Genomic DNA, 27168 nt, shown 5'->3' with positions numbered 1-27168 from the left:
CATATAGCTCCCATAGGAACAATTGGAAAAAAAATAAAAAAAGAATTATAACTTTGCTGTTTTTTAATTACTTTATTTAGTTCTTCGACATATAGTAATGGGTAAGTATTTCAGAATTACGATTTTAATTTCATCAAAATCAAACGACTATATTATATAGTGGACACGTGGACACAATAAAAAAATATACAAACATTTTTTTTAAATGTAACTTTTCTATTTTGTAATTTTTTTTTAAATTCTTTTTGTCTTATTAATAATTTGACAGTTCACGATTAAGCTTTTAATTTTATTGAAATCGAAAAACAATATCATATAGCTGCCATAGGAATTATCGGATAATTAAGCTGCAAATCATCATAGCTTCAATGTTTTTAAACATATAAGAAAGTAAATCCTAATATTTTCAAGAATATTTCGTTTTTGCAATAGCTGCAAGCGTATATAAACTTCGGCTTGTCGAAGTTTGCTTCCTTTCTTGTGTTTCTATAAGCTAAATTAAGTGTTTGTTTTCTTTGGCCAAGCAGTCTCTGATTTTAGCTTTATGCTACAATGGTCTTTACTGTCAGTTTTTTCCTCCAGTTGGAAAAAAATCATCAAGCTGATAGTTCAAAAGTTTTCGGATCAAAATTTATTAGAAAATATTTTGTATCTCGGTTAAAAAATTCAATATTTCGTTTGCGTAAATATGTCGAGCTACAGAAAAGTATTCCGGGCAGAGCGTCTTATGAATCTCCTCAAGGCGAACCGTGGAATGACCAGTACAACAGGCAGACAACCAATCTTTGATGTGGAGACCAGGAAGGACTTTGAGCAGCGGGTGATCAACAGCGATCGACCTGTGGTTGTGGATTTCCATGCCAGGTGAGTGCGTTTTTCAGGCAATTCAGGCATAGGATCGACGATTACCAATATTTCCTTTTTACCAGTTGGTGCTGCCCTTGCAAGGCTCTTGCCCCGCGGTTGGAGAACATTGTGTCCGAGCAGGGCGGTCGGGTGAGGCTAGCTCGCGTCGATATTGATGAACATGGGGAGCTGGCCTTGGACTACAACGTGGGTTCAGTTCCATCCCTGATGGTCATCAGTAAAGGCAAGGTGGTAAATCGCATGGTTGGGCTCCAGACCAGCGAATACATTCGCAAGTGGCTCCAAAAAGCGGTGCCCCATTCGGAGAAGTAGTTCAGGATGTCAATCAAGTGTGGGAACACGTACTTTGTAGACTAGATTAAAGTTTGATTAAACCTTCTTCGCGATAACACGTTTTTAATTAATTTTCGATTAAACAAGTCCTCTTTTAGGTGTATGTCTTCTTTAGGTGTATGTGTATGTACACAGAAAAAAAATGTTTCAGATTTGATTTCGTCAAATTTTGTATGTGCAACGAAATCTTACCAGTCTTAAACAATCCGGATGATTTTCTACTTAGTTAAACTGGTCTACGAATCGAAGAATTAATCTAAAATAAATGTAAAAAAAAAATGGATTCCGTAGTTTTCTAACCCATAGTACCTTAAAAGTAGTTTTATTGAATTCAAGTTGCATTTATTGTATATAAATAAAGGCATTTTTAGTCGAAAATATAACTTGCTCTATATTTGCAACTGCACTTTCGATTTCTAAAGAGTTTTTCTCAGTGCTTCCTTGCTCAAATAGCTTCCGCTCCTGTTTCCCAGTGGCGGCAATTCAAAATGCAAACAAAGTCTCGTCTCGTGCTCAAACAATTTGCGGATCGGCGCCGGTCGACGACAGGGGAATGGGAAAGGATACCGGCAGCAACAAATACAATGTGTATCTCAATTGTTTGCGTATTTGTTTGCCAAAAACAACAAACTTATTCGCTCCCCGTTTGTGTGCTCTTGTATGTGTCTATCCCAGCTGTCTTAGAGATGGCAATGCACGGGGGAATGTCTCTAATTGATTTTGGTAATGTTGCTTTTTAATGAAGTGTCAAATGTGCTGATAGCGATGATGCATGCGATGTCGAGCAGCATCTAACTCCCTTAGGAGCGCAAAAGAAACACAATTAATGCCGTCTGCAGTCGGTAGTTAATTATAGACACGAAATAAACTGAATGCATATGAAGAAAACACATTTTATAATAATATACAAAGACTGCACGTTTAAAAGATTTCAAGGGTTTGATCATAGTCCAAAAAGTAAAAAAATGTAACTTGGAAAAAAACTAGAAAAAAAAGTCTAAAATTAAATCTTGGGATAGATAAGCACCCCCTAAAAGGCTGATCTAAGAATAGAAATTCAAGATATGAGTTGCTGTAAACTCACCCTCGAGACTGCCAGCGCCACGAAGGCCCATTAGCTCAGTTGGTTAGAGCGTCGTGCTAATAACGCGAAGGTCGCGGGTTCGATCCCCTCATGGGCCACGATCAATTTTTTATTTTTTTTTCATTCATTTTATTTTATTTGTTTTGTTTTCCAACCGAAATCACATTTCACAATTAAAATCGTAACGCAAAAGTGTTGACAATGTACGGTCCAAAGTGAAGTTTGTTTGTCCCGGACCCACAAAATAGATTTGCCGCAATGTAATTGAGTATTTGTATTCAATTAAGACTTATTTCAATATTTGCATAAATACACCAGTGCCGAAGCGCCAGACAACCAGCAGACATGAGAGTCGAGTCGAGTGGAGTGCAGTGTAGTCCAGTTGAGTCCTCGAGCGGATATAAATCCCTCATATGCTCGGGCATAATTTGGTGAAACGTAACTTGGACAAACAGTCGAGATTCGGGTGGATGGCGTGGGGATGCGAATGCTCTTCAGCGTGGACAACACCCGGACCAAATCTCTGGGACGTCGACGAGGTGTGAGTGCATGTGTGCACACTGTCTGATTTTGACAGCCCGCATAAAGCGAGCAAAGGACTCTGGCGACACGACGAGTCCTCGCTGCCTAGGTAAACACTCGCAGGAAGGGCCGGCTAAATGCATTACCCCCTTCCACCATGCGGTGCTTGGAAATGGCGACACAAACTGCAACAAATATTAATTTTTATTATACAAACATTGCTTTAATTACATTATTTTTGCGTACACGCCAGCCAAACAAACTTTCCCCACTTCACGTGTGTGGCCAGCTCTTCAGTTCCCCTCATCGCCCTGATCAATCACTGGAAAATTGGATTTTCATATGTGCAGCACTGTCTCCATCACTCTCTCTCTATTTTCCCCATCTCTTTCGGTCGGAGTTTATGCAATTTCCGATACCCACAGTTGCCTTGTGGCTGCAAAAATCAATCGCTGCCCCTCACCCAAACAGCAGCCGTCCATCGTTTGACAAGCACAAACACAAACTTAATCAGTACCCATGGATTGGTCAATAATTTTTAAATACAAATCAAGTGTTAACTGGGGGCTTAATTGTGGGTTGGCCACCGAACAAGCGAAAAAACACGAATTCACCTATGGAAATCGACTTGTATGGTTATTTTTTATACCCTTGCAGAGGGTATTATAATTTCAGTCAGAAGTTTGCAACGCAGTGAAGGAGACATCTCCGACCCTATAAAGTATATATATTCTTGATCAGCATCACTAGGCGAGTCGATCTAGCCATGTCCGTCTGTCCGTCTGTCCGTCCGTCTGTCCGTCTGTCCGTCTGTCCGTCCGTTTATATGCAAACTAGTCTCTCAGTTTTAAAGCTATCTGCATGAAACTTTCCCAAAAGTTGTCTTTCTATTGCAGGTAGTATATAAGTCGGAACGAGCCGGATCGGACGACTTTAGCATATAGCTCCCATAGGAACAATCGGAAAAATAAATGAAAAAAAATTATAACTTTGCTGTTTTTTAATTTTTTGTTTAGTTCTTCGACATATAGCAATGGTTAAATATTTCAGAATTATGGTTTAAATTTCATCAAAATCGGACGACTATAGCATATAGCTCCCATAGGAACAATCGGAAAAATAATTGAAAAAAAATTATAACTTTGCTGTTTTTTAATTTTTTGTTTTGTTCTTCGACATAAAGCAATGGTTAAATATTTCAGAATTATGGACGACTATAGCATATAGCTCCCATAGGAACAATCGGAAAAATAAATGAAAAAAAATTATAAATTTTCTGTTTTTTAATTTTTTGTTTAGTTCTTCGACATTTAGTAATGGTTAAATATTTTCGATTTACGGTTTAAATTTCATCAAAGTCGGACGACTATATCATATAGCTCCCATAGGAACAATAAAAATATATAAAATAACTATCAAATAATTGAGCTGCAAATCATCATAGCTTCAATGTTTTTAAACTTATACGCAAGTAAATTATAATTTTAATGTTTTCAAAAATGTTTAATTCTTGCAATAGCTGCAAGGGTATATGAACTTCGGCTTGCCGAAGTTTGCTTTCTTTCTTGTTTTTTGATAAGTTAAATTTGTTAAAGGCTTACTCAAAAAAAGTTCGTTGATTTGGTTCAGCGTTTTTTGCTGGGTTTTATTGAACAAATTTATTTTGATTTATTGCCTGAAAAATAAGGTTTCCCCATTAAAGAACACTTTAAAATCAGATCGAAGGGATTTTCTAATTAGTATAAAAATTATATAATATTAAAACATCTAAAACAACTTTTCTAGAATAATTTTGCAAATCTAATTTTCAAGTTTTTTTTTAAATAAGGTAAAAAAAAGAAACTGGTGTTCTTATTTTGGTTTTTAAACAGAAAATCGGAACTCAGAGAAAGTACACATACCTCCCTGAAACACCGACAACGTGGGATTTTAACACTCGCCAGCTGACTGCGTCAAGCTCTATTCAGGCGGAACCCTTTTGCTGTCTCAATAGAAAAGCCGGTGGATTCGACGGCCAGCAAGGGAAAACGGAGGAAATGTGTCCAGTTTATTTTTTTTTGTTTGCCAGTGCCGTCTATCGAATACGTCGGATGCCCGGCTGACGGAAATTCGATTTATTTTCATCAATATTCAATGTCATTGCAACATCTTCGTGGGCAAAACCAAAAGCGTACATCAAGCATGTCACCCAACAACATCGCCACAAAACCAACAACAACATTTGGGAGCAATCCGCAAAGAGAACGGAACCCCTTTTAACATAGTCGAATGGAAATGGACTTTGTGGCTTGAAACTTTTGGGGGTTTTTGTATTAAAATTTGATGCGCATGTTGTTGTCTCGTTGTCGCAGCTGCACGTGCAGCGGGCAATGGACAAACCACCTGACCATCCCAACAAATAAAATTCCCAAATACTCCACCATTCCCAGGTGAAAATGTCGCAGTCTAGCGCAGTTTTTGGCCATTTGTCCATGGGGGCTGTGCCAAACTTGACGCGCTCTGCCATTGCATATTTAAACAAATTTATTTGCAATTTAGTGCTTGCGGTTGGTTTCCATTGGCCCGCAACCCCACGAACCGATTCCAACCGAATGGTTTTGTGCAATTTCATGGCGCGCTTTTAAGTGGCGCGAAAATTAATTAAAATTTTTGCCATTTATTGACAAATATGTCAATTTGATTGACAAAAGAGAATGGTAACTTTCTGCCTGGCTAAGGATATTTTCTACCATTTTCCACAATATACTCTTAAAATTATTTACCGTGATTTATAAGGATGTGAAAACAAATTTTTATACTTATTTAAAGATAACTTTTCAGAAACTTTATTGTCCAGCATACTGGACTCCTGCTTCGCGGCCATATCGCATCTCTTAGCAATGCAAACAGAAGCGCAAAAACCAACAGAGTCGCACTCGGTGAATGGTTATTAAAGCCGTATCTGTGCCAGTGGGCAAAAAATGGAGACAGAGCCTCAGCAAATGTGTGGGAGCGAGCTGCAGGTTTGCGATAAGCGAGGTGGCCGCCACTGCTCCGAGTATACACATAATCCACGTGAGCCGAAGACATGCATTTTTGGAGTGAGCTAAAGGCAACTCCAATTATCAGCTTGCAACCTAAAAAAATAATGCAGCTATCAGCTTTAAGTCGATCGACAAATTAAATCTTTCTAAACATAGAATTTTAAATTATTTATCGACAAAAAAATAATTTATTTCTTTAATATATTTTTTGCTGGTGTAAAATTGTTTCATTTATTAAATGTTGCGATATTCAAAGAAAACATAAAGCTTTTGTTTTTTTTTGTCAAACTTCAGTATAAGTGGACATTTCCTTTTTATTATTATTTCTATTAAGGTTACAGGAAGTATACTTTTATTTAATCCTCACTGCATTTTTATCTCTATTCAAAATAGAAAAAAAAATCGCGCTCGCGAAATTACTTCATAGCAGAGCAAGGTTTCGATCCTCGGACCTCTGGGTTATGGGCCCAGCACGCTTCCACTGCGCCACTCTGCTTTGATTTGTTGAAGCGCCATGTTCAACATAAGCCAACAGGGGATAAGGTTGCCAAATTTTTTAAAAGAAATAAACGGTTGATATAATTGTAAAGGCAATGAAATTCGCAAAGACAAATATGATGAATAGGAATTACTATAACGTACTTTACTATTGATGTCTTAAAGACGATAATTAATAATGCTTGTTTATTTTACAAAAAAATAACCGTGCACATTTTTTCTTACTTATTTGCTTTTAACCTATCTAACTTTACCTGTTTATTTAAACTAAACGTCTAATCATTTACCCAACTTCTAACAAGAGTTAAGCCCTATTTTCTCTATTCAGTCATGTTAAACATGGCGCACTTAGAGCTTATAAGCAGAGTGGCGCAGTGGAAGCGTGCTGGGCCCATAACCCAGAGGTCCGAGGATCGAAACCTTGCTCTGCTATGAAGTAATTTCGCGAGTGCGATTTATTTTTATTTTGAATAGAGAACAAAATGAAGTGAAGATTAAATAAAATTATAATTGCTGTTACATAAACAAAAATAATAATAGAAAGGAAATTTTCAAGTATATTAAATTTTTTTGGGAAAGAATAGATTCCACTACGCCACTCTGCTTATATATATTGAAGAGCCATGTTGAACATAACCCAACAGGGGATACGACAACGAGGTTGCCTGAGTTCTTAATGCAAATAAACGGTTTATATAATTGTAAGGTCAATTAAATTAGCAGTGATTAGAGGTGGTATATAGGAATTACTATAACCACTTCACTATATAATGTTATTGATATCTTATACACAATAGTTATTGATACTTGATTATTTTAAAAAATTTACTATTCATATTCTTGCTTATTTATTTGCTGTTAACCTGTTTAACATTAACTATTTAATTAGACTAAACGTCTAATCGTTTACCCAAGTTCTAACAAGAGCTAAGCCCATTTCTTGCCTGTTCACTCATGTTAAACATGGCGCGCAAAGAACGTATAAGCAGAGTGGCGCAGTGGAAGCGTGCTGGGCCCATAACCCAGAGGTCCGAGGATCGAAACCTTGCTCTGCTATGACGAAATTTCGCAAGTGCGGATTTTTTTTCCATTCTTGAAACAACAAATTTTAAACTGATTTTTTTTTTTTAATTTTGCAAATTTGATTAGCAATCCTTGCACTAAAAAATAAAAAATTATTATTACATTGCATCTCGTAAGCCAATATGGGAGGAAAATTATTTGTAATACAACTAATATTATTATTATTTTAAATTAATTAATTCAAAACATTTTTTTTGTTAGTTTCCGATGAAATGTAAAAGAAATTTCTTGTTAACGGTATTTGCTTAAGACAAAAAAAAAAAATTTCCCATACCGGGAATCGAACCCGGGCCTTCTGGGTGAAAGCCAGATATCCTAGCCACTAGACCATATGGGACACCTAACAACGAGGGAATAAGTGTCATTTTTGTGAATGAAAGCAATATACAATTGAATTAACACTTATTGTGTTCAGCAACAATAAAAACTATTGGGCTTAAAAGACATTTCTGTACGCTCGTTACAAAATCTTTTGTTTTGCCCATGCAGAGGGCACTTTAACTCTCAGATGTATAGCTTATCAATTCCCGTGCAACTTTTACTCTTGGCATGGCAACTGAAAATATAAAAACCAACTGTTTTTTTTAAAGTGGCAACATTTTCGGACACAAACATGTGGGATATGCGCCCGCCGAAAAATAGATCGGCCCGCCCATTTGCAATTTCCCTTTTTTTTTACAACGCAAACTGTTTTTGGCTTGGTCCTTTGGCGTGTGCTTTTTAATTTAATTTTCGTAGGCCGCCATGCACTTCAAACCGCTTGCACAGCCAGCTCGCACATTAATAGCGAACTCCCAGCTTCCACAGCCCAAAGAACCATCCACATCCACCCACATTGAGCTTCGGCTTACAAAAGCACATTCGATAGCCCAAACCACGTGGCGCGCCCGCTTTCATGCGCTTCGTTTAGCAAAGTGGATGTTAAGTGTAATGCGATTTTTATGTAAATTTTCGGCGAAAAAAATAGCCAGAAATACTCGTACACAGACGAAGGGGAAAAGCAAAGCCAACTGTTGGACGATTTTCGTTGCCACGGTCACGGCCAGCTTTCAGCCAAACAAACAGCAACTGCCCCCACATTCTCCACATGATACGTGGTGATAGACTCACAGACAAGTGCCAATATTCCATACAGGAAGAAGGATTCGGACATCATGAAAGTAAAGCACTTAACTGTTATATTTGAAACATATATTTTTAATATAGTCCCAATAACCTTCCGAACTTTATTTAAATTAATTAGTTAAAAACGTTCATTAGTGGAAGACCATCAGTTAAACCGACAATTCTAGGCAGGAGCAACCCCGTCAGAATCGTGGTACTAAATTATAATCACTCAGGAGTCATAATTTTGTATCATCAACTGGCCTTTTAGTATTTGGGTAGAACGTCAGTCTACCTCTACTAATGACAATCGTTTCGTTGCCCTGACTCAATTCTAAGGCAGCGCTGCGCGAGAACAGATTGGGAATTGTAAGCGGCGCAAATAAAATAAAAAAACGATAATGCCAGTTTAAGACTTGTTGATAAGAGATGGCGCCAGAATGTAGTTGGGTAAAATTCCAATAGGAGCGCTCTTAGACCAAGTAAATCGAACACAGATCGATCTCATAATAAAAGAACGAACAAAAAAAATCTCTTCCCATACCGGGAATCGAACCCGGGCCTTCTGGGTGAAAGCCAGATATCCTAGCCACTAGACCATATGGGATACTGTATAATTCGTGTCAGAACGCTGTTTTGTTATTGGAACACAAATAATCTTATGTAAACGAATTGCTGAAAAAATGCAATCACGTCGCGCTACACCTTTCGTTCCGTTATTTAACGTCAAATTACTCCAATGCCTTTTTCAGCGTTTTCTATAATTTTATATGTATCTTGAAGTAACCGCTAACACAGACAATGCAAATCCCATCGACTTACTAAGGGTAATACTTTTTTTCTTATACTTAAAATTAAAAACAAACAAAAAGACGAAGACAATTTAAAAAAATTGTCCGACATTATTTATTTAAAAAAACGTACTTCCCATACCGGGAATCGAACCCGGGCCTTCTGGGTGAAAGCCAGATATCCTAGCCACTAGACCATATGGGATATGAGCGTTAACTGTCAAAGTCACGTTTTGTTAGCAATATAATTTCTTATACCATAACAATTAAAGTCCCATGAAAAGTAAAATTAAATAATTATTTCTTACGTAAATGTTTAGTGTTTAAAATATAAAATAATCAGTTTCAAATTGTGAAAAATTTTATCTAAAATATACTGCATAGCTTAGTACACATTTCCCATACCGGGAATTGAACCCGGGCCTTCCGGGTGAGAGCCGGATATCCTAACCACTAGACAATATGGGAAGTGATTTTGCCGTGTCAAATGCGGGTTTTGTTTGCCGTTCATAAAACTGTTATAATTATAACTCAATAGAACTCAAAGAAAATGAATAAAACTATTTTTGTCTTAACAATAGTCAAGTTATTAGAAAAAAGTATACAAAATTTAGTAAAAAAAAAAGAGTAGCGCAAAATTTACTACTTCCCATACCGGGAATTGAACCCGGGCCTCCCGGGTGAGAGCCGGGTATCCTAACCACTAGACAATATGGGAGATATAGCAATCAGTACCGAATAGCGTACATGTGCGAGTGACGTTTAAAAACAGGGGTGCTATGCCCATGCACCATGAGGATGTGCTCATGTTTGTTTTTTGGAATTGCACACTGTATAGAAAGATGTAAGGTCCGGAACAATAGGTTAGTTTGCTGGACACAATATGTTAGTTTGCTGGGCACAATTCGTTTCCTCCTTACGGAACATTTCTTTTCTGATAATAACGAGGTAAGGCAAAATCAATTTCAATTTTTATTCTGATTCAAAAATATTTCTTTTTGATGACAAGGCCTGTATATAAATAAAATTCAAATTCGGCATCATTTTATAGTTTTTTTGCTGCCATATATATTTTGGAAAACATTTAAGAGAATATAAATGTTATCACAAACAATCCTTCCGAACAAACGTTTTCTATATGAACATATTGGGCTAACTTCACTTCTTCTCGTTTTAAGGTGTTCTGCCAGCGATTTTTTAACTTCCCATATTGTCTAGTGGTTAGGATACCCGGCTCTCACCCGGGAGGCCCGGGTTCAATTCCCGGTATGGGAAATATCTGATTAAGCAGATGTTTCTTTTTATTGTTTTATATCATCATCTTCAGCATTAAGAAGAACAATTTTTAATTTCTATTATAATTATTAAATTATTTTGTTTCTGTTGGTAAATATTGTCTTCAAAAATGGATTCATGAATTTATTTCATTTCAAATAATAGTATATTTTTAATTTTTTTTTTCTATTAGTGAATATTTTCAATAGAAATGCATTTATGAAAAATTTTGATTTAAATTTCAAGTTTTAATATATTTAAAAGAAAACAATAATTAATATAGAGACCTACGGAATTTTTATAAGGTTTTCCAAGACCATATTTGTACGTGATTTTTAATGTTAAAAATGTTTTTCGATCTTTGATTTTTTTTGAGTACAAATATTCCAGATTGAGTGCAATATACTCGATTAGTTTTCTCTGTGTACAAAAAATTATATATAAAATTGATTTGTTTTGCGTTATGTAGATAGTTTTCTAAAAAGAAATCGTAAACAATATTGTGTGCGTGCTTGAACTTATAAATGTAAACAAAAAACGAACATATAACCGGTACTTTTTTGAAAATCATTATACCCTTGCAGAGGGTATTATAATTTCAGTCAGAAGTTTTCAACGCAGTGAAGGAGACATCTCCGACCCTATAAAGTATATATATTCTTGATAAGCATCACTAGACGAGTCGATCTAGCCATGTCCGTCTGTCCGTCCGTCTGTCCGTCCGTTTCTACGCAAACTAGTCTCTCAGTTTTAAAGCTATCTGCATGAAACTTTCCCAAAAGTTGTCTTTCTATTGCAGGTAGTATCGGAACCAGCCGGATCGGACGACTATAGCATATAGCTCCCATAGGAACAATCGGAAAAATAAATTAAAATATTATAACTTTGCTGATTTTCATTTATTGTTTTAGTTCTTCGACATATAATAATGGTTAATTATTTCAGAATTACGGTTTAAATTTAATCAAAATCGGACGACTATATCATATAGCTCCCATAGGAACAATCGGAAAAAAAATGAAAAAACAATTATAACTTAGCTGTTTTTTAATTTTTTTTCCTACTTCTTGGACATATAGTATTGGTTAATTATTTCAGAATTAAGGTTTAAATTTCATCAAAATCGGACGACTATATATATAGCTCCCATAGAAATAATAAAAATATATAAAAAACTATCTAATAATTGAGCTGCAAAACATCATAGCTTCAATGTTTTTAAACATATACGCAAGTAAATCAAAATGTTAATGTTTTCAAAAATTTTTAATTCTTGCAATAGCTGCAAGGGTATATGAACTTCGGCTTGCCGAAGTTTGCTTTCTTTCTTGTTTTATTTTTGTTTCAGTAAGCTTCTTACAGTTATTAGTAAGTGACGGAACTTATTTTAGCCCTGCTCTTTAGCTCGGTATCAATTATTTGGCAGAAAATTCTTCTTATGGCTTGGCCTCTCCTTTTCACTCAAGTTCTGCCCGAAATTTGAACTGTTCAATTGTAAGGTTGGACACCTCACATTCATCTCCCATATTGTCTAGTGGTTAGGATACCCGGCTCTCACCCGGGAGGCCCGGGTTCAATTCCCGGTATGGGAAGTCTATGATTATTTTGTTATTTCGTCCTACCAAAAGCAGAGGCCATCTTTTTCTTTTTATAATAAAAGTAAAAAAGCGGCAGTAGGAAAATAATGGAAACCCTCTTATTAGTAATAAAAACATTGGAAAGGTTTTGAACGTATCGCTGTGAAAAGCAGTGCAAGAAGTAATTTTGGAATAAGCGACAAAAGCTTGGACTGAGTTTTTATTTGAACTGGCTGGTTAAAACGATTTTTAAATACGTTAAATAAAAGTATAAAAGCGGCGAAAGGCATACGGCATACGGCATACGGCATACGGCATAAGGCAAAAAGTTGTGGCAAAAGCAAAAAGTTGTTGACGAGGCCAACAACACGCGGTGTTCCCAAGCGGTCCCTCATCTAAGTACTAACCGCGCCCGACGCTGCTTAATTTCGGTGATCGGACGAGAACCGATGTGTTCAGCGTGGTATGGTCGTTGGCGAAAGTCGCAGGGCTTAGCGTTGGCCTTATACTCTGATTTTCGGTCCTGCCCAGATGCAGATACAGCCATTTGTTTCTATTCACACCTAGCACAAGCCTTAGGAAAATAATGGAAACGCTTTTATTAGTAATAAAAACATTGGAAAGGTTTTGAACGTATCGCTGTGAAAAGCAGTGCAAGAAGTAATTTTGGAATAAGCGACAAAAGCTTGGACTGAGTTTTTATTTGAACTGGCTGGTTAAAACGATTTTTAAATACGTTAAATAAAAGTATAAAAGCGGCGAAAGGCATACGGCATACGGCATACGGCATAAGGCAAAAAGTTGTGGCAAAAGCAAAAAGTTGTTGACGAGGCCAACAACACGCGGTGTTCCCAAGCGGTCCCCCATCTAAGTACTAACCGCGCCCGACGCTGCTTAATTTCGGTGATCGGACGAGAACCGATGTGTTCAGCGTGGTATGGTCGTTGGCGAAAGTCGCAGGGCTTAGCGTTGGCCTTATACTCTGATTTTCGGTCCTGCCCAGATGCAGATACAGCCATTTGTTTCTATTCACACCTAGCACAAGCCTTAGGAAAATAATGGAAACGCTTTTATTAATAATAAAAACATTGGAAAGGTTTTGAACGTATCGCTGTGAAAAGCAGTGCAAGAAGTAATTTTGGAATAAGCGACAAAAGCTTGGACTGAGTTTTTATTTGAACTGGCTGGTTAAAACGATTTTTAAATACGTTAAATAAAAGTATAAAAGCGGCGAAAGGCATACGGCATACGGCATACGGCATAAGGCAAAAAGTTGTGGCAAAAGCAAAAAGTTGTTGACGAGGCCAACAACACGCGGTGTTCCCAAGCGGTCCCTCATCTAAGTACTAACCGCGCCCGACGCTGCTTAATTTCGGTGATCGGACGAGAACCGATGTGTTCAGCGTGGTATGGTCGTTGGCGAAAGTCGCAGAGCTTAGCGTTGGCCTTATACTCTGATTTTCGGTCCTGCCCAGATGCAGATACAGCCATTTGTTTCTATTCACACCTAGCACAAGCCTTAGGAAAATAATGGAAACGCTTTTATTAGTAATAAAAAGATTGGAAAGGTTTTGAACGTATCGCAGTGAAAAGCAGTGCAAGAAGTAATTTTGGAATAAGCGACAAAAGCTTGGACTGAGTTTTTATTTGAACTGGCTGGTTAAAACGATTTTTAAATACGTTAAATAAAAGTATAAAAGCGGCGAAAGGCATACGGCATACGGCATACGGCATACGGCATAAGGCAAAAAGTTGTGGCAAAAGCAAAAAGTTGTTGACGAGGCCAACAACACGCGGTGTTCCCAAGCGGTCCCCCATCTAAGTACTAACCGCGCCCGACGCTGCTTAATTTCGGTGATCGGACGAGAACCGATGTGTTCAGCGTGGTATGGTCGTTGGCGAAAGTCGCAGAGCTTAGCGTTGGCCTTATACTCTGATTTTCGGTCCTGCCCAGATGCAGATACAGCCATTTGTTTCTATTCACACCTAGCACAAGCCTTAGGAAAATAATGGAAACGCTTTTATTAGTAATAAAAAGATTGGAAAGGTTTTGAACGTATCGCAGTGAAAAGCAGTGCAAGAAGTAATTTTGGAATAAGCGACAAAAGCTTGGACTGAGTTTTTATTTGAACTGGCTGGTTAAAACGATTTTTAAATACGTTAAATAAAAGTATAAAAGCGGCGAAAGGCATACGGCATACGGCATACGGCATACGGCATAAGGCAAAAAGTTGTGGCAAAAGCAAAAAGTTGTTGACGAGGCCAACAACACGCGGTGTTCCCAAGCGGTCCCCCATCTAAGTACTAACCGCGCCCGACGCTGCTTAATTTCGGTGATCGGACGAGAACCGATGTGTTCAGCGTGGTATGGTCGTTGGCGAAAGTCGCAGGGCTTAGCGTTGGCCTTATACTCTGATTTTCGGTCCTGCCCAGATGCAGATACAGCCATTTGTTTCTATTCACACCTAGCACAAGCCTTAGGAAAATAATGGAAACGCTTTTATTAGTAATAAAAACATTGGAAAGGTTTTGAACGTATCGCTGTGAAAAGCAGTGCAAGAAGTAATTTTGGAATAAGCGACAAAAGCTTGGACTGAGTTTTTATTTGAACTGGCTGGTTAAAACGATTTTTAAATACGTTAAATAAAAGTATAAAAGCGGCGAAAGGCATACGGCATACGGCATAAGGCAAAAAGTTGTGGCAAAAGCAAAAAGTTGTTGACGAGGCCAACAACACGCGGTGTTCCCAAGCGGTCCCTCATCTAAGTACTAACCGCGCCCGACGCTGCTTAATTTCGGTGATCGGACGAGAACCGATGTGTTCAGCGTGGTATGGTCGTTGGCGAAAGTCGCAGGGCTTAGCGTTGGCCTTATACTCTGATTTTCGGTCCTGCCCAGATGCAGATACAGCCATTTGTTTCTATTCACGCCTAGCACAAGCCTTGGGAAAATAATGGAAACGCTTTTATTAGTAATAAAAACATTGGAAAGGTTTTGAACGTATCGCTGTGAAAAGCAGTGCAAGAAGTAATTTTGGAATAAGCGACAAAAGCTTGGACTGAGTTTTTATTTGAACTGGCTGGTTAAAACGATTTTTAAATACGTTAAATAAAAGTATAAAAGCGGCGAAAGGCATACGGCATACGGCATACGGCATACGGCATAAGGCAAAAAGTTGTGGCAAAAGCAAAAAGTTGTTGACGAGGCCAACAACACGCGGTGTTCCCAAGCGGTCCCTCATCTAAGTACTAACCGCGCCCGACGCTGCTTAATTTCGGTGATCGGACGAGAACCGATGTGTTCAGCGTGGTATGGTCGTTGGCGAAAGTCACAGGGCTTAGCGTTGGCCTTATACTCTGATTTTCGGTCCTGCCCAGATGCAGATACAGCCATTTGTTTCTATTCACACCTAGCACAAGCCTTAGGAAAATAATGGAAACGCTTTTATTAATAATAAAAACATTGGAAAGGTTTTGAACGTATCGCTGTGAAAAGCAGTGCAAGAAGTAATTTTGGAATAAGCGACAAAAGCTTGGACTGAGTTTTTATTTGAACTGGCTGGTTAAAACGATTTTTAAATACGTTAAATAAAAGTATAAAAGCGGCGAAAGGCATACGGCATACGGCATACGGCATACGGCATAAGGCAAAAAGTTGTGGCAAAAGCAAAAAGTTGTTGACGAGGCCAACAACACGCGGTGTTCCCAAGCGGTCCCCCATCTAAGTACTAACCGCGCCCGACGCTGCTTAATTTCGGTGATCGGACGAGAACCGATGTGTTCAGCGTGGTATGGTCGTTGGCGAAAGTCGCAGAGCTTAGCGTTGGCCTTATACTCTGATTTTCGGTCCTGCCCAGATGCAGATACAGCCATTTGTTTCTATTCACACCTAGCACAAGCCTTAGGAAAATAATGGAAACGCTTTTATTAGTAATAAAAAAGATTGGAAAGGTTTTGAACGTATCGCAGTGAAAAGCAGTGCAAGAAGTAATTTTGGAATAAGCGACAAAAGCTTGGACTGAGTTTTTATTTGAACTGGCTGGTTAAAACGATTTTTAAATACGTTAAATAAAAGTATAAAAGCGGCGAAAGGCATACGGCATACGGCATACGGCATAAGGCAAAAAGTTGTGGCAAAAGCAAAAAGTTGTTGACGAGGCCAACAACACGCGGTGTTCCCAAGCGGTCCCTCATCTAAGTACTAACCGCGCCCGACGCTGCTTAATTTCGGTGATCGGACGAGAACCGATGTGTTCAGCGTGGTATGGTCGTTGGCGAAAGTCGCAGAGCTTAGCGTTGGCCTTATACTCTGATTTTCGGTCCTGCCCAGATGCAGATACAGCCATTTGTTTCTATTCACACCTAGCACAAGCCTTAGGAAAATAATGGAAACGCTTTTATTAGTAATAAAAAGATTGGAAAGGTTTTGAACGTATCGCAGTGAAAAGCAGTGCAAGAAGTAATTTTGGAATAAGCGACAAAAGCTTGGACTGAGTTTTTATTTGAACTGGCTGGTTAAAACGATTTTTAAATACGTTAAATAAAAGTATAAAAGCGGCGAAAGGCATACGGCATACGGCATACGGCATACGGCATAAGGCAAAAAGTTGTGGCAAAAGCAAAAAGTTGTTGACGAGGCCAACAACACGCGGTGTTCCCAAGCGGTCCCCCATCTAAGTACTAACCGCGCCCGACGCTGCTTAATTTCGGTGATCGGACGAGAACCGATGTGTTCAGCGTGGTATGGTCGTTGGCGAAAGTCGCAGGGCTTAGCGTTGGCCTTATACTCTGATTTTCGGTCCTGCCCAGATGCAGATACAGCCATTTGTTTCTATTCACACCTAGCACAAGCCTTAGGAAAATAATGGAAACGCTTTTATTAATAATAAAAACATTGGAAAGGTTTTGAACGTATCGCTGTGAAAAGCAGTGCAAGAAGTAATTTTGGAATAAGCGACAAAAGCTTGGACTGAGTTTTTATTTGAACTGGCTGGTTAAAACGATTTTTAAATACGTTAAATAAAAGTATAAAAGCGGCGAAAGGCATACGGCATACGGCATACGGCATAAGGCAAAAAGTTGTGGCAAAAGCAAAAAGTTGTTGACGAGGCCAACAACACGCGGTGTTCCCAAGCGGTCCCCCATCTAAGTACTAACCGCGCCCGACGCTGCTTAATTTCGGTGATCGGACGAGAACCGATGTGTTCAGCGTGGTATGGTCGTTGGCGAAAGTCGCAGGGCTTAGCGTTGGCCTTATACTCTGATTTTCGGTCCTGCCCAGATGCAGATACAGCCATTTGTTTCTATTCACACCTAGCACAAGCCTTAGGAAAATAATGGAAACGCTTTTATTAGTAATAAAAACATTGGAAAGGTTTTGAACGTATCGCTGTGAAAAGCAGTGCAAGAAGTAATTTTGGAATAAGCGACAAAAGCTTGGACTGAGTTTTTATTTGAACTGGCTGGTTAAAACGATTTTTAAATACGTTAAATAAAAGTATAAAAGCGGCGAAAGGCATACGGCATACGGCATACGGCATACGGCATAAGGCAAAAAGTTGTGGCAAAAGCAAAAAGTTGTTGACGAGGCCAACAACACGCGGTGTTCCCAAGCGGTCCCCCATCTAAGTACTAACCGCGCCCGACGCTGCTTAATTTCGGTGATCGGACGAGAACCGATGTGTTCAGCGTGGTATGGTCGTTGGCGAAAGTCGCAGAGCTTAGCGTTGGCCTTATACTCTGATTTTCGGTCCTGCCCAGATGCAGATACAGCCATTTGTTTCTATTCACACCTAGCACAAGCCTTAGGAAAATAATGGAAACGCTTTTATTAGTAATAAAAAGATTGGAAAGGTTTTGAACGTATCGCAGTGAAAAGCAGTGCAAGAAGTAATTTTGGAATAAGCGACAAAAGCTTGGACTGAGTTTTTATTTGAACTGGCTGGTTAAAACGATTTTTAAATACGTTAAATAAAAGTATAAAAGCGGCGAAAGGCATACGGCATACGGCATAAGGCAAAAAGTTGTGGCAAAAGCAAAAAGTTGTTGACGAGGCCAACAACACGCGGTGTTCCCAAGCGGTCCCCCATCTAAGTACTAACCGCGCCCGACGCTGCTTAATTTCGGTGATCGGACGAGAACCGATGTGTTCAGCGTGGTATGGTCGTTGGCGAAAGTCGCAGGGCTTAGCGTTGGCCTTATACTCTGATTTTCGGTCCTGCCCAGATGCAGATACAGCCATTTGTTTCTATTCACACCTAGCACAAGCCTTGGGAAAATAATGGAAACGCTTTTATTAATAATAAAAACATTGGAAAGGTTTTGAACGTATCGCAGTGAAAAGCAGTGCAAGAAGTAATTTTGGAATAAGCGACAAAAGCTTGGACTGAGTTTTTATTTGAACTGGCTGGTTAAAACGACTTTTAAATACGTTAAATAAAAGTATAAAAGCGGCGAAAGGCATACGGCATACGGCATACGGCATACGGCATACGGCATACGGCATAAGGCAAAAAGTTGTGGCAAAAGCAAATAGTTGTTGACGAGGCCAACAACACGCGGTGTTCCCAAGCGGTCCCCCATCTAAGTACTAACCGCGCCCGACGCTGCTTAATTTCGGTGATCGGACGAGAACCGATGTGTTCAGCGTGGTATGGTCGTTGGCGAAAGTCGCAGGGCTTAGCGTTGGCCTTATACTCTGATTTTCGGTCCTGCCCAGATGCAGATACAGCCATTTGTTTCTATTCACACCTAGCACAAGCCTTAGGAAAATAATGGAAACGCTTTTATTAGTAATAAAAACATTGGAAAGGTTTTGAACGTATCGCTGTGAAAAGCAGTGCAAGAAGTAATTTTGGAATAAGCGACAAAAGCTTGGACTGAGTTTTTATTTGAACTGGCTGGTTAAAACGACTTTTAAATACGTTAAATAAAAGTATAAAAGCGGCGAAAGGCATACGGCATACGGCATACGGCATACGGCATAAGGCAAAAAGTTGTGGCAAAAGCAAAAAGTTGTTGACGAGGCCAACAACACGCGGTGTTCCCAAGCGGTCCCCCATCTAAGTACTAACCGCGCCCGACGCTGCTTAATTTCGGTGATCGGACGAGAACCGATGTGTTCAGCGTGGTATGGTCGTTGGCGAAAGTCGCAGGGCTTAGCGTTGGCCTTATACTCTGATTTTCGGTCCTGCCCAGATGCAGATAAAGCCATTTGTTTCTATTCACACCTAGCACAAGCCTTAGGAAAATAATGGAAACGCTTTTATTAATAATAAAAACATTGGAAAGGTTTTGAACGTATCGCTGTGAAAAGCAGTGCAAGAAGTAATTTTGGAATAAGCGACAAAAGCTTGGACTGAGTTTTTATTTGAACTGGCTGGTTAAAACGATTTTTAAATACGTTAAATAAAAGTATAAAAGCGGCGAAAGGCATACGGCATACGGCATAAGGCAAAAAGTTGTGGCAAAAGCAAAAAGTTGTTGACGAGGCCAACAACACGCGGTGTTCCCAAGCGGTCCCCCATCTAAGTACTAACCGCGCCCGACGCTGCTTAATTTCGGTGATCGGACGAGAACCGATGTGTTCAGCGTGGTATGGTCGTTGGCGAAAGTCGCAGAGCTTAGCGTTGGCCTTATACTCTGATTTTCGGTCCTGCCCAGATGCAGATACAGCCATTTGTTTCTATTCACACCTAGCACAAGCCTTAGGAAAATAATGGAAACGCTTTTATTAATAATAAAAACATTGGAAAGGTTTTGAACGTATCGCTGTGAAAAGCAGTGCAAGAAGTAATTTTGGAATAAGCGACAAAAGCTTGGACTGAGTTTTTATTTGAACTGGCTGGTTAAAACGATTTTTAAATACGTTAAATAAAAGTATAAAAGCGGCGAAAGGCATACGGCATACGGCATACGGCATACGGCATAAGGCAAAAAGTTGTGGCAAAAGCAAAAAGTTGTTGACGAGGCCAACAACACGCGGTGTTCCCAAGCGGTCCCCCATCTAAGTACTAACCGCGCCCGACGCTGCTTAATTTCGGTGATCGGACGAGAACCGATGTGTTCAGCGTGGTATGGTCGTTGGCGAAAGTCGCAGGGCTTAGCGTTGGCCTTATACTCTGATTTTCGGTCCTGCCCAGATGCAGATAAAGCCATTTGTTTCTATTCACACCTAGCACAAGCCTTAGGAAAATAATGGAAACGCTTTTATTAGTAATAAAAACATTGGAAAGGTTTTGAACGTATCGCTGTGAAAAGCAGTGCAAGAAGTAATTTTGGAATTAGCGACAAAAGCTTGGACTGAGTTTTTATTTGAACTGGCTGGTTAAAACGACTTTTAAATACGTTAAATAAAAGTATAAAAGCGGCGAAAGGCATACGGCATACGGCATACGGCATAAGGCAAAAAGTTGTGGCAAAAGCAAAAAGTTGTTGACGAGGCCAACAACACGCGGTGTTCCCAAGCGGTCCCCCATCTAAGTACTAACCGCGCCCGACGCTGCTTATTTTCGGTGATCGGACGAGAACCGATGTGTTCAGCGTGGTATGGTCGTTGGCGAAAGTCGCAGGGCTTAGCGTTGGCCTTATACTCTGATTTTCGGTCCTGCCCAGATGCAGATACAGCCATTTGTTTCTATTCACACCTAGCACAAGCCTTGGGAAAATAATGGAAACGCTTTTATTAATAATAAAAACATTGGAAAGGTTTTGAACGTATCGCAGTGAAAAGCAGTGCAAGAAGTAATTTTGGAATAAGCGACAAAAGCTTGGACTGAGTTTTTATTTGAACTGGCTGGTTAAAACGACTTTTAAATACGTTAAATAAAAGTATAAAAGCGGCGAAAGGCATACGGCATACGGCATACGGCATACGGCATACGGCATACGGCATAAGGCAAAAAGTTGTGGCAAAAGCAAAAAGTTGTTGACGAGGCCAACAACACGCGGTGTTCCCAAGCGGTCCCCCATCTAAGTACTAACCGCGCCCGACGCTGCTTAATTTCGGTGATCGGACGAGAACCGATGTGTTCAGCGTGGTATGGTCGTTGGCGAAAGTCGCAGGGCTTAGCGTTGGCCTTATACTCTGATTTTCGGTCCTGCCCAGATGCAGATACAGCCATTTGTTTCTATTCACACCTAGCACAAGCCTTAGGAAAATAATGGAAACGCTTTTATTAGTAATAAAAACATTGGAAAGGTTTTGAACGTATCGCTGTGAAAAGCAGTGCAAGAAGTAATTTTGGAATAAGCGACAAAAGCTTGGACTGAGTTTTTATTTGAACTGGCTGGTTAAAACGACTTTTAAATACGTTAAATAAAAGTATAAAAGCGGCGAAAGGCATACGGCATACGGCATACGGCATAAGGCAAAAAGTTGTGGCAAAAGCAAAAAGTTGTTGACGAGGCCAACAACACGCGGTGTTCCCAATCGGTCCCCCATCTAAGTACTAACCGCGCCCGACGCTGCTTAATTTCGGTGATCGGACGAGAACCGATGTGTTCAGCGTGGTATGGTCGTTGGCGAAAGTCGCAGGGCTTAGCGTTGGCCTTATACTCTGATTTTCGGTCCTGCCCAGATGCAGATAAAGCCATTTGTTTCTATTCACACCTAGCACAAGCCTTAGGAAAATAATGGAAACGCTTTTATTAATAATAAAAACATTGGAAAGGTTTTGAACGTATCGCTGTGAAAAGCAGTGCAAGAAGTAATTTTGGAATAAGCGACAAAAGCTTGGACTGAGTTTTTATTTGAACTGGCTGGTTAAAACGATTTTTAAATACGTTAAATAAAAGTATAAAAGCGGCGAAAGGCATACGGCATACGGCATACGGCATACGGCATACGGCATACGGCATACGGCATACGGCATAAGGCAAAAAGTTGTGGCAAAAGCAAATAGTTGTTGACGAGGCCAACAACACGCGGTGTTCCCAAGCGGTCCCCCATCTAAGTACTAACCGCGCCCGACGCTGCTTAATTTCGGTGATCGGACGAGAACCGATGTGTTCAGCGTGGTATGGTCGTTGGCGAAAGTCGCAGGGCTTAGCGTTGGCCTTATACTCTGATTTTCGGTCCTGCCCAGATGCAGATACAGCCATTTGTTTCTATTCACACCTAGCACAAGCCTTAGGAAAATAATGGAAACGCTTTTATTAGTAATAAAAACATTGGAAAGGTTTTGAACGTATCGCTGTGAAAAGCAGTGCAAGAAGTAATTTTGGAATAAGCGACAAAAGCTTGGACTGAGTTTTTATTTGAACTGGCTGGTTAAAACGACTTTTAAATACGTTAAATAAAAGTATAAAAGCGGCGAAAGGCATACGGCATACGGCATACGGCATACGGCATACGGCATAAGGCAAAAAGTTGTGGCAAAAGCAAAAAGTTGTTGACGAGGCCAACAACACGCGGTGTTCCCAAGCGGTCCCCCATCTAAGTACTAACCGCGCCCGACGCTGCTTAATTTCGGTGATCGGACGAGAACCGATGTGTTCAGCGTGGTATGGTCGTTGGCGAAAGTCGCAGAGCTTAGCGTTGGCCTTATACTCTGATTTTCGGTCCTGCCCAGATGCAGATACAGCCATTTGTTTCTATTCACACCTAGCACAAGCCTTAGGAAAATAATGGAAACGCTTTTATTAATAATAAAAACATTGGAAAGGTTTTGAACGTATCGCTGTGAAAAGCAGTGCAAGAAGTAATTTTGGAATAAGCGACAAAAGCTTGGACTGAGTTTTTATTTGAACTGGCTGGTTAAAACGATTTTTAAATACGTTAAATAAAAGTATAAAAGCGGCGAAAGGCATACGGCATACGGCATACGGCATACGGCATAAGGCAAAAAGTTGTGGCAAAAGCAAAAAGTTGTTGACGAGGCCAACAACACGCGGTGTTCCCAAGCGGTCCCCCATCTAAGTACTAACCGCGCCCGACGCTGCTTAATTTCGGTGATCGGACGAGAACCGATGTGTTCAGCGTGGTATGGTCGTTGGCGAAAGTCGCAGGGCTTAGCGTTGGCCTTATACTCTGATTTTCGGTCCTGCCCAGATGCAGATAAAGCCATTTGTTTCTATTCACACCTAGCACAAGCCTTAGGAAAATAATGGAAACGCTTTTATTAGTAATAAAAACATTGGAAAGGTTTTGAACGTATCGCTGTGAAAAGCAGTGCAAGAAGTAATTTTGGAATTAGCGACAAAAGCTTGGACTGAGTTTTTATTTGAACTGGCTGGTTAAAACGACTTTTAAATACGTTAAATAAAAGTATAAAAGCGGCGAAAGGCATACGGCATACGGCATACGGCATAAGGCAAAAAGTTGTGGCAAAAGCAAAAAGTTGTTGACGAGGCCAACAACACGCGGTGTTCCCAAGCGGTCCCCCATCTAAGTACTAACCGCGCCCGACGCTGCTTATTTTCGGTGATCGGACGAGAACCGATGTGTTCAGCGTGGTATGGTCGTTGGCGAAAGTCGCAGGGCTTAGCGTTGGCCTTATACTCTGATTTTCGGTCCTGCCCAGATGCAGATACAGCCATTTGTTTCTATTCACACCTAGCACAAGCCTTGGGAAAATAATGGAAACGCTTTTATTAATAATAAAAACATTGGAAAGGTTTTGAACGTATCGCAGTGAAAAGCAGTGCAAGAAGTAATTTTGGAATAAGCGACAAAAGCTTGGACTGAGTTTTTATTTGAACTGGCTGGTTAAAACGACTTTTAAATACGTTAAATAAAAGTATAAAAGCGGCGAAAGGCATACGGCATACGGCATACGGCATACGGCATACGGCATAAGGCAAAAAGTTGTGGCAAAAGCAAAAAGTTGTTGACGAGGCCAACAACACGCGGTGTTCCCAAGCGGTCCCCCATCTAAGTACTAACCGCGCCCGACGCTGCTTAATTTCGGTGATCGGACGAGAACCGATGTGTTCAGCGTGGTATGGTCGTTGGCGAAAGTCGCAGGGCTTAGCGTTGGCCTTATACTCTGATTTTCGGTCCTGCCCAGATGCAGATAAAGCCATTTGTTTCTATTCACACCTAGCACAAGCCTTAGGAAAATAATGGAAACGCTTTTATTAATAATAAAAACATTGGAAAGGTTTTGAACGTATCGCTGTGAAAAGCAGTGCAAGAAGTAATTTTGGAATAAGCGACAAAAGCTTGGACTGAGTTTTTATTTGAACTGGCTGGTTAAAACGATTTTTAAATACGTTAAATAAAAGTATAAAAGCGGCGAAAGGCATACGGCATACGGCATAAGGCAAAAAGTTGTGGCAAAAGCAAAAAGTTGTTGACGAGGCCAACAACACGCGGTGTTCCCAAGCGGTCCCCCATCTAAGTACTAACCGCGCCCGACGCTGCTTAATTTCGGTGATCGGACGAGAACCGATGTGTTCAGCGTGGTATGGTCGTTGGCGAAAGTCGCAGAGCTTAGCGTTGGCCTTATACTCTGATTTTCGGTCCTGCCCAGATGCAGATACAGCCATTTGTTTCTATTCACACCTAGCACAAGCCTTAGGAAAATAATGGAAACGCTTTTATTAATAATAAAAACATTGGAAAGGTTTTGAACGTATCGCTGTGAAAAGCAGTGCAAGAAGTAATTTTGGAATAAGCGACAAAAGCTTGGACTGAGTTTTTATTTGAACTGGCTGGTTAAAACGATTTTTAAATACGTTAAATAAAAGTATAAAAGCGGCGAAAGGCATACGGCATACGGCATACGGCATACGGCATAAGACAAAAAGTTGTGGCAAAAGCAAAAAGTTGTTGACGAGGCCAACAACACGCGGTGTTCCCAAGCGGTCCCCCATCTAAGTACTAACCGCGCCCGACGCTGCTTAATTTCGGTGATCGGACGAGAACCGATGTGTTCAGCGTGGTATGGTCGTTGGCGAAAGTCGCAGGGCTTAGCGTTGGCCTTATACTCTGATTTTCGGTCCTGCCCAGATGCAGATACAGCCATTTGTTTCTATTCACACCTAGCACAAGCCTTAGGAAAATAATGGAAACGCTTTTATTAGTAATAAAAACATTGGAAAGGTTTTGAACGTATCGCTGTGAAAAGCAGTGCAAGAAGTAATTTTGGAATAAGCGACAAAAGCTTGGACTGAGTTTTTATTTGAACTGGCTGGTTAAAACGACTTTTAAATACGTTAAATAAAAGTATAAAAGCGGCGAAAGGCATACGGCATACGGCATACGGCATACGGCATACGGCATAAGGCAAAAAGTTGTGGCAAAAGCAAAAAGTTGTTGACGAGGCCAACAACACGCGGTGTTCCCAAGCGGTCCCCCATCTAAGTACTAACCGCGCCCGACGCTGCTTAATTTCGGTGATCGGACGAGAACCGATGTGTTCAGCGTGGTATGGTCGTTGGCGAAAGTCGCAGGGCTTAGCGTTGGCCTTATACTCTGATTTTCGGTCCTGCCCAGATGCAGATAAAGCCATTTGTTTCTATTCACACCTAGCACAAGCCTTAGGAAAATAATGGAAACGCTTTTATTAATAATAAAAACATTGGAAAGGTTTTGAACGTATCGCTGTGAAAAGCAGTGCAAGAAGTAATTTTGGAATAAGCGACAAAAGCTTGGACTGAGTTTTTATTTGAACTGGCTGGTTAAAACGATTTTTAAATACGTTAAATAAAAGTATAAAAGCGGCGAAAGGCATACGGCATACGGCATACGGCATAAGGCAAAAAGTTGTGGCAAAAGCAAAAAGTTGTTGACGAGGCCAACAACACGCGGTGTTCCCAAGCGGTCCCTCATCTAAGTACTAACCGCGCCCGACGCTGCTTAATTTCGGTGATCGGACGAGAACCGATGTGTTCAGCGTGGTATGGTCGTTGGCGAAAGTCGCAGGGCTTAGCGTTGGCCTTATACTCTGATTTTCGGTCCTGCCCAGATGCAGATAAAGCCATTTGTTTCTATTCACACCTAGCACAAGCCTTAGGAAAATAATGGAAACGCTTTTATTAATAATAAAAACATTGGAAAGGTTTTGAACGTATCGCTGTGAAAAGCAGTGCAAGAAGTAATTTTGGAATAAGCGACAAAAGCTTGGACTGAGTTTTTATTTGAACTGGCTGGTTAAAACGATTTTTAAATACGTTAAATAAAAGTATAAAAGCGGCGAAAGGCATACGGCATACGGCATAAGGCAAAAAGTTGTGGCAAAAGCAAAAAGTTGTTGACGAGGCCAACAACACGCGGTGTTCCCAAGCGGTCCCCCATCTAAGTACTAACCGCGCCCGACGCTGCTTAATTTCGGTGATCGGACGAGAACCGATGTGTTCAGCGTGGTATGGTCGTTGGCGAAAGTCGCAGGGCTTAGCGTTGGCCTTATACTCTGATTTTCGGTCCTGCCCAGATGCAGATAAAGCCATTTGTTTCTATTCACACCTAGCACAAGCCATAGGAAAATAATGGAAACGCTTTTATTAGTAATAAAAACATTGGAAAGGTTTTGAACGTATCGCTGTGAAAAGCAGTGCAAGAAGTAATTTTGGAATAAGCGACAAAAGCTTGGACTGAGTTTTTATTTGAACTGGCTGGTTAAAACGATTTTTAAATACGTTAAATAAAAGTATAAAAGCGGCGAAAGGCATACGGCATACGGCATACGGCATACGGCATACGGCATAAGGCAAAAAGTTGTGGCAAAAGCAAAAAGTTGTTGACGAGGCCAACAACACGCGGTGTTCCCAAGCGGTCCCCCATCTAAGTACTAACCGCGCCCGACGCTGCTTAATTTCGGTGATCGGACGAGAACCGATGTGTTCAGCGTGGTATGGTCGTTGGCGAAAGTCGCAGGGCTTAGCGTTGGCCTTATACTCTGATTTTCGGTCCTGCCCAGATGCAGATAAAGCCATTTGTTTCTATTCACACCTAGCACAAGCCTTAGGAAAATAATGGAAACGCTTTTATTAATAATAAAAACATTGGAAAGGTTTTGAACGTATCGCTGTGAAAAGCAGTGCAAGAAGTAATTTTGGAATAAGCGACAA

The 27168-nt window shown here is 40.2% G+C and overlaps 1 protein-coding gene and 42 non-coding genes across 43 annotated transcripts; 6 read left to right on the top strand and 37 right to left on the bottom strand.

Annotated features, from left to right (window-relative positions):
• Positions 1-572: 572 nt before the first annotated feature.
• LOC108143345 (thioredoxin, mitochondrial) lies at positions 573-1256 on the top strand. The gene is made up of 2 exons (XM_017267665.2): positions 573-864; positions 930-1256. Exons 1-2 carry the CDS (start codon positions 689-691, stop codon positions 1177-1179), a joined length of 426 nt encoding a protein of 141 aa, XP_017123154.1. The 5' UTR covers positions 573-688; the 3' UTR covers positions 1180-1256.
• Positions 1257-2308: 1052 nt separating this feature from the next.
• On the top strand, positions 2309-2382 carry Trnai-aau. Its single transcript has one exon. It is a non-coding gene; the product is annotated as a tRNA-Ile (tRNA).
• A 3871-nt stretch (positions 2383-6253) lies between these two features.
• On the bottom strand, positions 6254-6325 carry Trnam-cau. Its single transcript has one exon. It is a non-coding gene; the product is annotated as a tRNA-Met (tRNA).
• Positions 6326-6687: 362 nt separating this feature from the next.
• Trnam-cau lies at positions 6688-6759 on the top strand. The gene has a single exon. It is a non-coding gene; the product is annotated as a tRNA-Met (tRNA).
• Positions 6760-7311: 552 nt separating this feature from the next.
• On the top strand, positions 7312-7383 carry Trnam-cau. The gene has a single exon. It is a non-coding gene; the product is annotated as a tRNA-Met (tRNA).
• Positions 7384-7675: 292 nt separating this feature from the next.
• Trnae-uuc lies at positions 7676-7747 on the bottom strand. Its single transcript has one exon. It is a non-coding gene; the product is annotated as a tRNA-Glu (tRNA).
• Positions 7748-9049: 1302 nt separating this feature from the next.
• On the bottom strand, positions 9050-9121 carry Trnae-uuc. Its single transcript has one exon. It is a non-coding gene; the product is annotated as a tRNA-Glu (tRNA).
• Positions 9122-9438: 317 nt separating this feature from the next.
• Positions 9439-9510, bottom strand: Trnae-uuc. The gene has a single exon. It is a non-coding gene; the product is annotated as a tRNA-Glu (tRNA).
• Positions 9511-9701: 191 nt separating this feature from the next.
• Positions 9702-9773, bottom strand: Trnae-cuc. Its single transcript has one exon. It is a non-coding gene; the product is annotated as a tRNA-Glu (tRNA).
• A 178-nt stretch (positions 9774-9951) lies between these two features.
• Positions 9952-10023, bottom strand: Trnae-cuc. Its single transcript has one exon. It is a non-coding gene; the product is annotated as a tRNA-Glu (tRNA).
• A 485-nt stretch (positions 10024-10508) lies between these two features.
• Positions 10509-10580, top strand: Trnae-cuc. The gene has a single exon. It is a non-coding gene; the product is annotated as a tRNA-Glu (tRNA).
• Positions 10581-12100: 1520 nt separating this feature from the next.
• Positions 12101-12172, top strand: Trnae-cuc. Its single transcript has one exon. It is a non-coding gene; the product is annotated as a tRNA-Glu (tRNA).
• Positions 12173-12515: 343 nt separating this feature from the next.
• Positions 12516-12634, bottom strand: LOC121466925. Its single transcript, XR_005977087.1, has one exon. It is a non-coding gene; the product is annotated as a 5S ribosomal RNA (ribosomal RNA).
• A 353-nt stretch (positions 12635-12987) lies between these two features.
• LOC121466911 lies at positions 12988-13106 on the bottom strand. The gene has a single exon (XR_005977073.1). It is a non-coding gene; the product is annotated as a 5S ribosomal RNA (ribosomal RNA).
• Positions 13107-13459: 353 nt separating this feature from the next.
• On the bottom strand, positions 13460-13578 carry LOC121466924. Its single transcript, XR_005977086.1, has one exon. It is a non-coding gene; the product is annotated as a 5S ribosomal RNA (ribosomal RNA).
• Positions 13579-13938: 360 nt separating this feature from the next.
• On the bottom strand, positions 13939-14057 carry LOC121466910. Its single transcript, XR_005977072.1, has one exon. It is a non-coding gene; the product is annotated as a 5S ribosomal RNA (ribosomal RNA).
• Positions 14058-14417: 360 nt separating this feature from the next.
• LOC121466908 lies at positions 14418-14536 on the bottom strand. The gene has a single exon (XR_005977070.1). It is a non-coding gene; the product is annotated as a 5S ribosomal RNA (ribosomal RNA).
• A 346-nt stretch (positions 14537-14882) lies between these two features.
• LOC121466923 lies at positions 14883-15001 on the bottom strand. Its single transcript, XR_005977085.1, has one exon. It is a non-coding gene; the product is annotated as a 5S ribosomal RNA (ribosomal RNA).
• Positions 15002-15361: 360 nt separating this feature from the next.
• LOC121466922 lies at positions 15362-15480 on the bottom strand. Its single transcript, XR_005977084.1, has one exon. It is a non-coding gene; the product is annotated as a 5S ribosomal RNA (ribosomal RNA).
• A 360-nt stretch (positions 15481-15840) lies between these two features.
• Positions 15841-15959, bottom strand: LOC121466907. The gene has a single exon (XR_005977069.1). It is a non-coding gene; the product is annotated as a 5S ribosomal RNA (ribosomal RNA).
• Positions 15960-16313: 354 nt separating this feature from the next.
• Positions 16314-16432, bottom strand: LOC121466921. The gene has a single exon (XR_005977083.1). It is a non-coding gene; the product is annotated as a 5S ribosomal RNA (ribosomal RNA).
• A 360-nt stretch (positions 16433-16792) lies between these two features.
• On the bottom strand, positions 16793-16911 carry LOC121466906. Its single transcript, XR_005977068.1, has one exon. It is a non-coding gene; the product is annotated as a 5S ribosomal RNA (ribosomal RNA).
• Positions 16912-17264: 353 nt separating this feature from the next.
• Positions 17265-17383, bottom strand: LOC121466905. Its single transcript, XR_005977067.1, has one exon. It is a non-coding gene; the product is annotated as a 5S ribosomal RNA (ribosomal RNA).
• A 360-nt stretch (positions 17384-17743) lies between these two features.
• Positions 17744-17862, bottom strand: LOC121466904. The gene has a single exon (XR_005977066.1). It is a non-coding gene; the product is annotated as a 5S ribosomal RNA (ribosomal RNA).
• A 346-nt stretch (positions 17863-18208) lies between these two features.
• LOC121466903 lies at positions 18209-18327 on the bottom strand. The gene has a single exon (XR_005977065.1). It is a non-coding gene; the product is annotated as a 5S ribosomal RNA (ribosomal RNA).
• A 374-nt stretch (positions 18328-18701) lies between these two features.
• Positions 18702-18820, bottom strand: LOC121466902. The gene has a single exon (XR_005977064.1). It is a non-coding gene; the product is annotated as a 5S ribosomal RNA (ribosomal RNA).
• Positions 18821-19180: 360 nt separating this feature from the next.
• On the bottom strand, positions 19181-19299 carry LOC121466901. Its single transcript, XR_005977063.1, has one exon. It is a non-coding gene; the product is annotated as a 5S ribosomal RNA (ribosomal RNA).
• A 346-nt stretch (positions 19300-19645) lies between these two features.
• LOC121466900 lies at positions 19646-19764 on the bottom strand. The gene has a single exon (XR_005977062.1). It is a non-coding gene; the product is annotated as a 5S ribosomal RNA (ribosomal RNA).
• Positions 19765-20124: 360 nt separating this feature from the next.
• Positions 20125-20243, bottom strand: LOC121466899. The gene has a single exon (XR_005977061.1). It is a non-coding gene; the product is annotated as a 5S ribosomal RNA (ribosomal RNA).
• A 353-nt stretch (positions 20244-20596) lies between these two features.
• On the bottom strand, positions 20597-20715 carry LOC121466915. Its single transcript, XR_005977077.1, has one exon. It is a non-coding gene; the product is annotated as a 5S ribosomal RNA (ribosomal RNA).
• A 374-nt stretch (positions 20716-21089) lies between these two features.
• Positions 21090-21208, bottom strand: LOC121466897. Its single transcript, XR_005977059.1, has one exon. It is a non-coding gene; the product is annotated as a 5S ribosomal RNA (ribosomal RNA).
• Positions 21209-21561: 353 nt separating this feature from the next.
• Positions 21562-21680, bottom strand: LOC121466916. Its single transcript, XR_005977078.1, has one exon. It is a non-coding gene; the product is annotated as a 5S ribosomal RNA (ribosomal RNA).
• A 388-nt stretch (positions 21681-22068) lies between these two features.
• On the bottom strand, positions 22069-22187 carry LOC121466896. The gene has a single exon (XR_005977058.1). It is a non-coding gene; the product is annotated as a 5S ribosomal RNA (ribosomal RNA).
• A 367-nt stretch (positions 22188-22554) lies between these two features.
• On the bottom strand, positions 22555-22673 carry LOC121466895. Its single transcript, XR_005977057.1, has one exon. It is a non-coding gene; the product is annotated as a 5S ribosomal RNA (ribosomal RNA).
• Positions 22674-23033: 360 nt separating this feature from the next.
• Positions 23034-23152, bottom strand: LOC121466894. The gene has a single exon (XR_005977056.1). It is a non-coding gene; the product is annotated as a 5S ribosomal RNA (ribosomal RNA).
• Positions 23153-23505: 353 nt separating this feature from the next.
• Positions 23506-23624, bottom strand: LOC121466914. Its single transcript, XR_005977076.1, has one exon. It is a non-coding gene; the product is annotated as a 5S ribosomal RNA (ribosomal RNA).
• Positions 23625-23991: 367 nt separating this feature from the next.
• LOC121466893 lies at positions 23992-24110 on the bottom strand. The gene has a single exon (XR_005977055.1). It is a non-coding gene; the product is annotated as a 5S ribosomal RNA (ribosomal RNA).
• Positions 24111-24456: 346 nt separating this feature from the next.
• On the bottom strand, positions 24457-24575 carry LOC121466892. Its single transcript, XR_005977054.1, has one exon. It is a non-coding gene; the product is annotated as a 5S ribosomal RNA (ribosomal RNA).
• A 360-nt stretch (positions 24576-24935) lies between these two features.
• Positions 24936-25054, bottom strand: LOC121466891. The gene has a single exon (XR_005977053.1). It is a non-coding gene; the product is annotated as a 5S ribosomal RNA (ribosomal RNA).
• A 367-nt stretch (positions 25055-25421) lies between these two features.
• LOC121466890 lies at positions 25422-25540 on the bottom strand. The gene has a single exon (XR_005977052.1). It is a non-coding gene; the product is annotated as a 5S ribosomal RNA (ribosomal RNA).
• A 353-nt stretch (positions 25541-25893) lies between these two features.
• LOC121466919 lies at positions 25894-26012 on the bottom strand. Its single transcript, XR_005977081.1, has one exon. It is a non-coding gene; the product is annotated as a 5S ribosomal RNA (ribosomal RNA).
• A 346-nt stretch (positions 26013-26358) lies between these two features.
• On the bottom strand, positions 26359-26477 carry LOC121466889. Its single transcript, XR_005977051.1, has one exon. It is a non-coding gene; the product is annotated as a 5S ribosomal RNA (ribosomal RNA).
• A 367-nt stretch (positions 26478-26844) lies between these two features.
• Positions 26845-26963, bottom strand: LOC121466888. The gene has a single exon (XR_005977050.1). It is a non-coding gene; the product is annotated as a 5S ribosomal RNA (ribosomal RNA).
• Positions 26964-27168: the final 205 nt, after the last annotated feature.

This window comes from Drosophila elegans, unplaced genomic scaffold, assembly GCF_018152505.1.
Source record: "Drosophila elegans isolate 14027-0461.03 unplaced genomic scaffold, ASM1815250v1 contig_183, whole genome shotgun sequence".
Lineage (NCBI taxonomy): Eukaryota > Metazoa > Arthropoda > Insecta > Diptera > Drosophilidae > Drosophila > Drosophila elegans.
This window is presented reverse-complemented; position numbering and strand designations above follow the sequence as displayed.